We start from the raw sequence: 12,664 nt of genomic DNA, 5'->3' as shown, positions 1-12,664 counted from the left end.
ACTGCCGAGGAGAAGGTCCGACCTGGCCAGATGCGTGGAGGGCGAGCTGAGCGGTCTGACCTGCACACAGGCGAGCTGCGAGGCTAGGTCCCCTGTGGCAACTCCGACGATCAAGTCAGAAGAAGATTCGTAAGTAAAGAGTAGTGCTTGTGCTGTGAATAGCGTACCTTGTGTTTTCCCCACGCATGGTATTTATAGAGTCACAGGTAGTAGTCTCCTAGTAGAACAGGGAGTCCTTATGGGAGCATAACTCTCCCTAGGGCTCCATAGCTTAGTTAAGGCGTGCTTGGGCTCTGCAGCCCGCGCGGCCCATCCAAGCCGACCTGCTGGGCCGGGAACCTCCTACCAGCCGAGCTTATGGGCCAGGCCGACGTGTTCGTGGGCCCCACTACAATTACTATAATGGATTTCCTTTTTTTTCTTTATCAATTTTTTTCCCTTGCTTCATGATAGGATCGGCTGATCTCTAGAGCCAAACCGCCTCCAAGAACCGGCCAACAACCATAGCCTGTAACATTAGGAAACACGGCAGTCCCGAAAAGTGACTTCAGAAGTGTATCTCAAATGCTTCAAATCATCTCCACCAATTTTAGTAAAAGCAAAATTTCAATTGAAATTCAAGTTTGTACAAATCTGAAAACCCGCTACCGTCACCGCCATTGCTCCTCAAAAATATCAATTCACCATGAATGAATACGCAACATCTCACAGCGACAGATATGAACCAAAAATCAAGAAACCTCAGCAATATCATATAGAATCCAGTCAATAACTAGCGAAGTAAAAAAGAAGAAGAAAACGCAACCATCGCTAACTTGGGTCCCATATTTGACCTATGCTGGAGGATTGAAATTATTTTTGTTTAACCTCTCTCTAAATTCTCTGATCAATTTTATTTGAGATGTTATGCTAACACCCTCCTCCACACCCCTCCCCCTCCAAAAAAAAAAGAAAAAAAGAGACGCTCCTAGTTTCATCTCCACCACTGTCAGCCTACAACCATCCATGTCAACGGTGGGAGAAAACAACTCTGGATGGTCTTTGTCGGGAACGACAACTCTAGCCACTGGTGGAAGATGGTCCCTGTCGGGAGCAACTGCTCTAGTTACCGGTGGAACTCATGGAATTGGCCGTGCAATTGTGGTGGAGCTAGCCCAACTCGGTGCCACAGTCCACACTTGTGCAAGAAAAGAAGCAGACCTGAATGAACGCTTGCAAGAGTGGTCCTCCATGGGATTCAAAGTCAGTGGTTCAGTCTGTGATGCATCTTCAAGAGAGCAAAGAACCCAGCTCATCGAAAAGGTGACTTCCATCTTCTGTGGAAAACTCAACATCCTTGTAAATAACGTTGGAACAAGCAAAGGGAAGCCATCTGAAAAATTTACCTCTGAAGAATACGATATGATGATGTCTACAAATCTTGAATCTTGTTTCCATTTTTCCCAACTCGCTTATCCTCTCCTAAAGGCCTCTGGGATCGGAAACATAGTCTTCATTTCCTCTGTTGCAGGTTTGGTAAGTATACAAGGTTTATCTGTTTATGCAGCAGCAAAGGGCGCAATGAATCAACTGACCAAGAATTTGGCTTGTGAATGGGCTAAAGATAACATTCGCGTAAATTGCGTTGCCCCTGGGGTCATTAGGACCCAATTAAGCGAAGCTGTACTCAATTCTGATGAAAAATGGAAGAAATTCAAATCAAGAACTCCAATGAATCGAGTTGGAGAGCCAGAAGAAATTTCATCCCTGGTAGCTTTCGTTTGTCTCCCAGCTGCTTCCTACGTAACCGGACAGGTTATAGCTGTCGATGGAGGACTGACTGTTAATGGAGTCCAGTGGGACTAATCGTTGAACCATTCTTTCTTCTTATTGATGCTATTCAGGAAGAAGTATTGTTTAATCTAGAAGCATTTTGGGGTAAACTAATGGTTTCTATGGTAAAATATATATTAAGAATTGGCTTGCATATCGTCGGTTGGTGTACTCAGCACTGTATAGTGTGTACTACTACTATATTCTACATGCATGCAATTTCAAATATTCCAGTATCTCCAGCTAATTTGCCTACTGAATTATTTTGTATTGGTTTTTTTTTTTTCAAATCTCTTTTTGAATTCATCTGATTTATTATGCGTATTGTTTTTTTTTTCAAGCTCTTTTTGAATACATGTGGACATAGCATGTCCTAAATGTGTGGATAGACAGTTTCTTTTGCCTTTCTCCTAGGTGTGGATAGACAGTTTATTTTACGTCTTCAACAAGAAAACCAAAGATATGACAGAAGATTAACGTTTTGCACTAATCCAAATAAAATTTCTTGAGTTTAGGGTCCGTTTCAATTGTATCTATCGAAATGATTATGTGGACAAAAAAAAGGATCGTGAAAGAGAATACAGTTGAACTTTCTACACTCAAAAAATTTAAAAAATGAAAGAAATGTTCTAAAAGTACATGAGATCCATATACCATATTCAAAGGTGGAAAATATAGAAAACTACAAAACACCCTAAAACCAAGATGAAACTAAATGCTTTTCTTGAGAAAATAAAGGTTACTACAATAAAACTTACTCAACCATTTTGAAGATATGGGTTGTATTAGTTGTAAATAAGACTTTCAGAGACCATATGGTTTGAAGGAAAGGAAAGAAAAAGATACTAACGGAAAAGAAACGAAAGGAGAGTGGAGGAGTGTGATTTTCATCTATCTTGTTTGGATTAAGTGTGAAAGGAAAAGAAATGAAATACTGAATTTTTCTTTGGATTGAAAAAATGAAAAAAAAAAAAGACAAGGAAAAGATTAAGTGTTAATTTACTAGAAAAGATATGAAAAAAATTATTTTTAAAAAATTTTAATTAATTTAGTTTCATTTCCCTCAATTTTCGTCCACTTTTGGGGGGAAATCATAACTGAACAAAATAACTAGAGCTTTTTCCTCCCTATCCTTTCATTTTCCTTTTCAAAATTCAATCCAAACAATAAAAATTAACATTTGGTCGCATCGTGGTTTCCATGCTGCAATCTGCATCCCTCATTAGTGCGGGAAGGGAATACTTACAGAATCATCTCATAACGGCTGCATTAATCTTCTAGCAGAATGGAAGAGATTTGATAATTTGTCTGTGGTAATGCAAGATCTCATGCTAAAAATACAATCACATTATCATAGGTAGTTGTATTTATCAATTTTTTTTTTTAAAAAACATGTGAATGCATTAAGTCTCGTTAGCCATCTTCTCTCTTCTAGGTCACTTGGCTGATTGAAAAGAATTGATGGATCATTTCGATATTTGAGTTTTACCAACGCTTGATCAAATTCTTTTCTAATTAATTTTGGTTATAATTTCTATCTCTTCTAAGAACTTTTATCTATTCAATAAAACTAAAATTATTTCTTCTTAAGGTTTCTCTCTCTCTTCTAACAATATTTAATAATTATGCCTAATTTGTTTTATCAATATGGATTAATTTTACGAAGTGTGATTTTAATTGTTACATTACTAAACTCATTAATGTCTTAAAATTTAGAATATTCATTCTATGAAAAATTAATTATTGCAATTTTTGTATTTGATCGAGTACGAATATGCATTTTTAGGTTTATTGTCAATAATGTAACATTTTTAATTTTTCAATAACATCTATCAATTTGTCATTATGCACTACAGTATTTGATGTATATTATTGCATTATAATAAGATCCTTTCTACTGTATGTCTTAAAGGTACAGGATAAGTATACAAAATAGAGGATGTGAGCCGACAATAAAATTCAAACATTATCCTCTGAATTGTGCAAATCTTTACTTACAAAATTTAAACTTTTACAAATAATTAAACACCCAACTTTAAAAATTAGTATCGCTAATTAAACACTTATATTACATTAATGTTTTAAAATTAGTATGAGTGACTGTGTAAGAATATTGTTCATTTTTTCATTTATATTATTTATACTTCTACAAGTTCACAACTAATTAAAGGGCAAAAAACTAACATGCTCGGGCTGAATGCTAGCTTAGACTGAATTGTATTAGATTAGGTAGTTAAACCTTAAACGATGAGAGTGCACTGGGCTTTAATTGGGTTCAACCTATCTTGATCCCAACTCAAAGCGCCATTAATTTGAGCCCAAATTTCAGCCCAACCCAAAGTTAGATAAATTTGGACGCTTTGCTTGGAGTTGAGCTCAAGGGTAGCCCGATCAACGGTCCAATCAGCTAGAGATGCATTTTCACTCTATCCATAGAAAATCACACATTCCTAATGCACCAAAAAAAAAAAAATTGGAAAAAAGCAATTTTTTGGGTAAGTTAAAATTTATTTCCAACTAGTAAAATGTACGTTATAATCAATACAATAAAATTAATCGACAATGTGGAATCAGTGGAAAAAAGCATTGCAAATAAAAAAAAGCTTTCCATAGACAGTTACAACCTGTCCGATTATCTAGGAAGCAGCAGGGAGACAAAGGAAAGCAACTAGGGATGAAACTTCTTCTATTTCCCCCACGCGCTTCATAGGTTCTATTTTCTTCAGCTTTTCATTAGAACTGAGAACATGTTTGGCTAACAGGGTACCGATAATGTTAGGAAATTGGTTTGATTTCTTTTAAACAGGGTCAAGCAATGTAATTTATAATAGGTCTGAGTTGGCATACTATAAAGTGACATATAAGGGTTGACATATAAGTTCGTACATGGAGAGAGATCGAGTTCTTAAGAGATGAAAGATAATATATAATGGTTGAACTTGGGTTTAAGTTGTGTTTTTGTATAGGATTTTTTCTCTCACAATAAAGAACGAATTTTCTCTCCGTGGATGTAACCTTAATGATAGAGGCGAATCACGTTAAATCTTGTGTGTTATTTATCTTTCGTGATTGTGGTTTGTTTGTTATTAAATTATTGTGTTTTTGATGTCTCAATAGTTATGTATTCTGCACTTGAATCCCAATAGATAAAACCAATGCGAAACACAGTTTATCCGGACGTTATCTTTAGCCCATTCGCAAGCCAAATTCTTGGTGAGTTGATTCATTGCACCTTTTGTTGCTGCATAGACAGATATATTTTGTATACTCACAAAACCTGCAACAGAAGACATGAAGACGATGCTTCCGACCTTAGAGGCTTTTAAGCTAGGATAAGCAAGTTGGGAAAAGTGGAAACAAGATTCAAGGTTTATAGACATCACCATGTTATATTCTTCAGTAGTAAACTCTTTGGCTGGCTTCCTTTTTGTTGTCCCAACTTTATGTACAAGGATATTGATTTTTTTTTTTAATGAAAATGGTGTTAGATTAATTACTTATTGTGACCCATATGACCACTTAAATATATAAGTAATAAAGTACTATTATCCCACGTACACATACATGAAAGAACAAATTAAGTACTTGTATGGATAGGATCAAGGCATCATGACCATAAGTCATGTACTTAATTAATAAGTCACAAGATTTAATGATCAAAGTCATGAATCTAACTTAAGTGATAATTGAATTTATCCATACATTTATGAAACTTCACATGAATGAATGTATATATATCCTTGAAACAAGTGATTAATGGTACGTAAGATTCATTCAAGTAGAAAAAACCAATGAGTCTTATTAATGATCAATGATGAGATAGGTCACTTATGTATTTATAAATAGGTTCTTGATCCCTCTCTCCACTCAATTAATTTGTGAGATTTACCGATCACTACAGCAAATATAAGAGAGAGTAGGAGAGGGAAGATCAAGGCTTGAAACCATATAATTCCAAGTAGAAACATATTCAAGGGCACAAGGTATGTCTTAATTGTCTTTATTCATGATTTGTAAGTCATGTTTGAAGATCTTGATATTATTTTCTAAAAATGGAAGTCACCTTTTCAATGAGCTGAGTTCTTTGTTCTCTTGAAGATGCATCATAGACTGAACCGATTAGGGGTGTGAATCGAAATTGAAATTCGTAATTCGAAATTTTTTGAAATTTTGGCATCAGAATTTTTGATCGAATTCGATTTCAAATTCGTTCCGAATTCCATTCGAAATTCTGTAAATTCCGGTTTCGGGAATATAAAATTATTATTATTATAATATAAATGTTATATTACATATATATAAAAAATTATATATATATATTAAAAAAGAATTTGAAATCGAAATAGGAATTCCAAATTCCGATAATTTGAATCAACCTTTTTCTAGCTTTGTTTGTGCCTTGTTTGTATAACGTATTCTCAACCCTTTTTCATTTTCGATACACTCTTCCAAATAAAGTTGTTACGGTACATTTAAGAAAAAAAACTCCCAAAAATAACTATTCAAACCGAGACGTTCTTTGGAAAAAAAAAAAAAAAAAACCCAGACATTCAATTGAGGACCAAAAGGGTGGTTGGCAAATAATTGACGGACCTGGGGCCAATGCACGATTGTTGTCATGAAAATTTTGTTATTGGAAGTAAAGTCTAATACGACTACTGAGAGCTTATCAATATCGACTCCACAGAATTCACGTCATTTTTTATCTAAAAGAACGTTCAAAATAACTTTTTTTAAATGGTAAAATCCGAAAGAAGAAAATTAAATGAAAAGAAAAACTAACCATCCGTTTCGTGGGAATTCCACAATGGCAATGGCAACGAGTATCAAAATTTCCTCAATGCTGATAGGTTTTGGCGGCTACTTTTCACTTGTTGGGTAATTAGGTTGCAATGGTAATCTATGAGATATTTTCCGTTTTCTTTTAATTACTATAACGGATTTCCTTTTTTTTTTTTCCCTTCATAATTTTTTTTTTTTTTTTTTTTTTTGTGTTGCTTCATAATAGGATCGGCTGATCTCTAGAGCCAAACCACCCCCAAGCAGGCAAGCACCAGCCAACAACCGTAGCCTATGACATCAGGAAACATAATTGTAGTCCCCAAAACTTCAAAAGTGTATCTCAAATAATCTCCACCAATTTTAGTAAAAGCAAAATTTCAATTGAAATTCGACAAACTATTCTTTTTTCAAGTTTGTACAAATCTGAAAACTCACTGCCGTCACCACCAATTGCTACTCAAAAATATCAATTCACCATGAAAACCCAACATCTCACCACAACCACAGAAATGAACCAAAAGTCAAGAAACCTCACCCATCTCTAACTTGGGTCCCATAGTTGAACTATGCTGGAGGATTGAAACTATTTTTGTTTAACCTCTCTCTAAATTGTCTGACCCAAAAAAAAAAAAAAGACGCTCCCAGTTTCATTCATCACCCCCACTGTCAGCCTACAACCACCCATGTCAAAGGTGAGAGAAAACAACTCTGGATGGTCTTTGTCGGGAACGACAACTCTAGCCGCCGGTGGAAGATGGTCCCTGTCAGGGGCAACAGCTTTAGTTACCGGTGGAACTCAAGGAATTGGCCGTGCAATTGTGGTGGAGCTAGCTCAACTCGGTGCCACAGTCCACACCTGTGCAAGAAAAGAAGCAGACCTGAATGAACGCTTGCAAGAGTGGTCCTCCATGGGATTCAAAGTCAGTGGTTCAGTCTGTGATGCATCTTCAAGAGATCAAAGAATTCGGCTCATCGAAAAGGTCTCTTCCATATTCAATGGGAAGCTCAATATCCTTGTAAATAACGTTGGAACATGCAAAGCGAAGCCAGCTGAAGAGTTTACCTCTGAAGAATACGATACGATGATGTCTACAAATCTTGAATCTTGTTTCCATTTTTCCCAACTCGCTTATCCTCTCCTAAAAGCCTCTGGGATCGGGAACATAGTCTTCATTTCTTCTGTTGGGGGTTTGGTAAGTGTACAAGGTTTATCTGTTTATGCATCAACAAAAGGCGCAATGAATCAGCTGACCAAGAATTTGGCTTGTGAATGGGCTAAAGATAACATTCGCGTAAATTGCGTTGCCCCTGGGGTCATTAGGACCCAATTAAGCGAAGCTGTACTTAATTCTGATGAAAAATGGAAGAAATTCAAATCAAGAATTCCAATGAATCGAGATGGAAAGCCAGAAGAAATTTCATCCCTGATAGCTTTCCTTTGTCTCCCAGCTGCTTCCTACATAACCGGACAGGTTATAGCTGTCGATGGAGGACTGACTGTTAATGGAGTCCTGTGGGACTAATCATTGAATCAGCTTTCCCGGCAATACGGCAAAGCTAGTTAGTGCGGGAAGGGAATACTTATAGAATCATCTTTTCATTTTCTTCATCTCAGTCAATGTTACAGGCAATTTAAGAGTATCTGAAATTTCATACGTATGGATATTAGGTCTGAGATTGGAACGAAGAATAACTTGCATGCATATATCTGATTCTTCGTAATGTGACTCAAATTGATTTGAACTCGACATTTGTGTGTACTTTCATCAAGAGAATATTATCAATAAATGACATTTTTTTTTAAATTTTTTGAGGAAAATTGGAGAAAGTAGACAGGTTTAACTTGAGAGTGGATCCAAGATCTCATGCTAAAAATACAATCACATTATCACAGGTAGTTTTATTTATCAAAAAAATTTTAAAAAAAATATGTGAATGCATGAAGTCTCATTAGCCATCTTCTCTCTTCTAGATGACATGGCTGATTGGAAAGAATTGGTGTATCATTTCGATATTTGAGTTTTACCAACACTTGATCAAATTCTTTTCTAATTAATTTTGGTTATAATTTCTATCTATTCGCTAGTTAAACATTTATAATACGTTAATGTTTTAAAATTAACATGAATGACTCTGTGAGAATATTGCTGATATTTTTATTTATACTATTTATACTTCCACAGGTTCACAACTAATTAAAGAAAAAAAAATAATACTCGAGCTAAATGCTAGTTTAGAATTAATTTATTAAATCAGGCAATTCTACCTTACACGGCGAGAGTGCAATGGGCTTTAATTGGGCTCAACCTATTTTGATCCAACTCAATCCACTTTTAAATTGAACATAATATTTAGGCCTAAAGTTCAGCCCAACCCAACGTTATCAAAATTTGAAGCTTTTCTTGGAGCTGAGCTTGAGGTAGCCCGAACAACAGTCTCTCAGCTGGAGATGCATATTCGTTCTATCCATAGAAATTCACACATTCCTATTGCACCGAAAAAAAGAAAAAAAAAAGCATTTTTTTTGGATAATTTTCACGCAGAAAAATGTACGTTACAAGTAGCGTAATAAAACTGATTTACAAGGTGGAATTAATTAAAAAAGCATTGCCAGTAAAAAAAAAAAAAAAATTTATTTTACAATCAACCCAAAAAAAAAAACATTGCCAGCATCAAGAAACAATACAAACCAATATCTTGCAGAAACATTGCAACGATGACAAGATCAAATGTTTTTTAATGATTAGTCCCAGTAGATTCCATTGACAGTCAGTCCTCCATCGACAGTTATAACCTGTCCGGTTATGTAGGAAGCAGCAGGGAGACAAAGGAAAGCAACCAGGGGCGAAACTTCTTCTGGTTCCCCAACTCGCTTCATGGGAGTCCTTGATTCTATTTTCTTCAGCTTTTCATCAGAACTGAGCACAGGTTTGGCTAATGGGGTGCTGATAACCCCAGGCGCGACGCAATTTACCCGGATGTTATCTTTAGCCCATTCGCAAGCCAAGTTCTTGGTGAGTTGATTCATTCCACCTTTTGTTGCTGCATAGACAGATGCATTTTGTATACTCACGAAACCTGCGATAGAAGAGATGAAGACGATGCTTCCAACCCCAGAGGCTTTTAAGAGAGGATAAGCCAGTTGGGAAAAATGGAAACAAGATTCAAGATTTGTAGACATCACCATATCATACTCTTCGGCAGTAAACTCTTCAGGTGGCTTCCTTTTATTAGTTCCAACGTTATTTACAAGGATGTTGAGTTTTCCACTGAAGATGGAAGTCACCTTTTCGATGAGCTGAGTTCTTTGCTCTCTTGAAGATGCATCACAGACTGAACCGGTGACTTTGAATCCCTTGGAGGACCACTCTCGCAAGCGTTCATTCAGCTCCTCTTCTTTTCTTGCAAAAGTGTGGACTATGGCGCCTAGTTGAGCTAGCTCCTCCACTATTGCACGGCCAATTCCGCGAGTTCCACCGGTGACTAGAGCCGCCGTTCCTGACAGAGACCATCTTGAAGTGTTTTCTTCCAATTTTGACATGGCTGGTTGTGGGCTGATTGATCGAGCACGATTTTTCTTTCTTTTTATGACAAAAGTAATACTCAAGGTTGGGAAGGATAATCTGAATCAACCTTTTTCTAGCTTTAATTGTTTTGCCTTGTTTGTACAACATATTCTTCAACCAATTTTCATTTTCGATACACTCTTCCAAATAAAGTTGTTCCCGTACAATCAAAAGAAAAAAAGAAACCCAAAGATAACCATCCCAAGTCCTAACAGAGGATGATTGGGATGTAATTGAGGACAAAAAGGTAGTTGGCAAATAATTGATGGACCTGGGGCCAATGCATGATTGATGTCATGAAAATTTTGTTCTTTTTATTTTCTTGTGGTGTACATTGGGAGTGAAGTGTAATACGACTACTGATTCCCAATCAATAGCGACTGCACAGAATTCATGTCCTTTTCCATCAAAATGAATGTTCAAAATAACTTCGCGGTTAATGGTAAAATCTGAAAGAAGAAAATTAAATGAAAAGAAAAACTAACCATCCGTTTGGTTGGAATTCCACAGTGGCAATGGGAATGACTATCAAAATTCCTCAATGGTAATAGGTTTTGCCTACACCTTTTCACTTGTTTGGTAATTAGGTTGCAAAGTATCTATGAGATACTTTCCATTTTCTTTTTCTGCATGAATTCTTTTTTTCTCTTGCTTCATAATGGGATCGGCTAATCTCTGGAGCCAAACTACCACCAAGCACCAGCCAACAACCACGGAAATAAAACCCACCACCAATTGCTGCTCAAAAGTATCATTTCGCCATGAATACCCAACATCTCACCACAAACACACAAATCAACAAAAAATCAAGAAACCTCAGCCATCTCATATAGAATCCAGTCAATATCTAGGGAAATAGAAAAGAAGAAGAAGAAGAAGAAGCAGAAAACCATCTCTAACTTGGGTCCCATGGTTGAACTATGCTGGAGGATTGAAACTATTTTTGTTTAACCTCTCTCTAAATTGTCTGACCCAAAAAAAAAAAAAAAAGAGACGCTTCGAGTTTCATCACCCCCACTGTCAGCCTACAACCACCCATGTCAAAGGTGAGAGAAAACAACTCTGGATGGTCTTCGTCGGGAACGACAACTCTAGCCACCGGTGGAAGATGGTCCCTGTCAGGAGCAACAGCTCTAGTTACCGGTGGAACTCATGGAATTGGCCGTGCAACTGTGGTGGAGCTAGCTCAACTCGGTGCCACAGTCCACACCTGTGCAAGAAAAGAAGCAGACCTGAATGAACGCTTGCAAGAGTGGTCCTCCATGGGATTCAAAGTCAGTGGTTCAGTCTGTGATGCATCTTCAAGAGATCAAAGAATTCGGCTCATCGAAAAGGTCTCTTCCATATTCAATGGGAAGCTCAATATCCTTGTAAATAACGTTGGAACATGCAAAGACAAGCCAGCTGAAGAGTTTACCTCTGAAGAATACGATATGATGATGTCTACAAATCTTGAATCTTGTTTCCATTTTTCCCAACTCGCTTATCCTCTCCTAAAAGCCTCTGGGATCGGGAACATAGTCTTCATTTCCTCTGTTACAGGTTTGGTAAGTATACAAGGTTTGTCTGTTCAAGCAGCAACAAAAGGCGCAATAAATCAGCTGACCAAGAATTTGGCTTGTGAATGGGCTAAAGATAACATTCGCGTAAATTCCGTTGCCCCTGGGCTCATTAGGACCCAATTAAGCCAAGCTGTACTTCATTCTGATGAAAAATGGAAGAAATTCAAATCAAGAATTCCAATGAATCGAGTTGGAGAGCCAGAAGAAATTTCATCCCTGGTAGCTTTCCTTTGTCTTCCAGCCGCTTCCTACATAACCGGACAGGTTGTAGCTGTCGATGGAGGACTGACTGTTAACGGAGTCCAGTGGGACTAATCATTGAACCATTCCCACTTCTCATTGATGCTGTAGTTCAGGAAGAAGTATTGTTTAATCTAGGAGCATTTAGAGGTAAAATTAAGAATGGCATGAGTTCGGTTTCTATGGTAAAATATTATGAATTGGCTTGCATATTGTCAGTTGGTGTACTACTACTGTATTCTACATGCATGTAATTTTAAACATTCCAGTATTTCCAGCAAATTTGCCCATTGATTTGTTTAGTATTTTTTTTTTTTCAAATCTCCTTTTGAATTCATGTGATTTATTATGCCTCTTGGGTTCTTTTCTTTTAATCTATTTTTGGGTTCATGTGGATATAGTATGTCCTAAATCTGGGTACGTGTGGATACGGTATGTCCTAAGTCTGGATCCATGTGGATATAGCATGTGCGTCTTGTTTTACGTCTTCAAGAGGTAAACCAAAGATATGACAGAAGATTAGCGTTTTGTGGATTCACTAATCCAAACAAAACTAAGACTTGAGAGTTTAGGGTCCGTTTCAATTGTCTTATCGAAATGATTATGTGGATAAGAAAAAGGATAGTGGAAGGAATAGACCGCAGTTGAACTTTCTATACTCAAAAAATTAATAAAAAATAAGAAATGAAAGAAATGTTCTAA

General features: G+C 36.7%; 3 protein-coding genes and 1 pseudogene across 3 annotated transcripts; 2 read left to right on the top strand and 2 right to left on the bottom strand.

The window, feature by feature from the left end:
• The first annotated feature begins 783 nt into the window (after positions 1–783).
• On the top strand, positions 784–2,048 carry LOC113741899 (tropinone reductase homolog At5g06060-like). The gene has a single exon (XM_027269558.2). The coding sequence runs from the start codon at positions 907–909 to the stop codon at positions 1,843–1,845; it is 939 nt and encodes a 312-aa protein (XP_027125359.1). The 5' UTR covers positions 784–906; the 3' UTR covers positions 1,846–2,048.
• A 2,334-nt stretch (positions 2,049–4,382) lies between these two features.
• On the bottom strand, positions 4,383–7,133 carry LOC140005432 (tropinone reductase homolog At5g06060-like; annotated as a pseudogene).
• LOC113741333 (uncharacterized) lies at positions 7,053–12,252 on the top strand. The gene is made up of 2 exons (XM_027268848.2): positions 7,053–8,107; positions 11,269–12,252. Exons 1-2 carry the CDS (start codon positions 7,278–7,280, stop codon positions 12,035–12,037), a joined length of 1,599 nt encoding a protein of 532 aa, XP_027124649.2. The 5' UTR covers positions 7,053–7,277; the 3' UTR covers positions 12,038–12,252.
• On the bottom strand, positions 9,127–10,335 carry LOC113741332 (tropinone reductase homolog At5g06060-like). The gene has a single exon (XM_027268847.2). The coding sequence runs from the start codon at positions 10,133–10,135 to the stop codon at positions 9,338–9,340; it is 798 nt and encodes a 265-aa protein (XP_027124648.1). The 5' UTR covers positions 10,136–10,335; the 3' UTR covers positions 9,127–9,337.
• Positions 12,253–12,664: the final 412 nt, after the last annotated feature.

This window comes from Coffea arabica, chromosome 4e (genome assembly GCF_036785885.1).
Source record: "Coffea arabica cultivar ET-39 chromosome 4e, Coffea Arabica ET-39 HiFi, whole genome shotgun sequence".
Taxonomy (NCBI): Eukaryota; Viridiplantae; Streptophyta; class Magnoliopsida; order Gentianales; family Rubiaceae; genus Coffea; species Coffea arabica.
The sequence above is the reverse complement of the archived record's forward strand: the minus strand, read 5'-3'. Positions and strand labels throughout refer to the sequence as shown.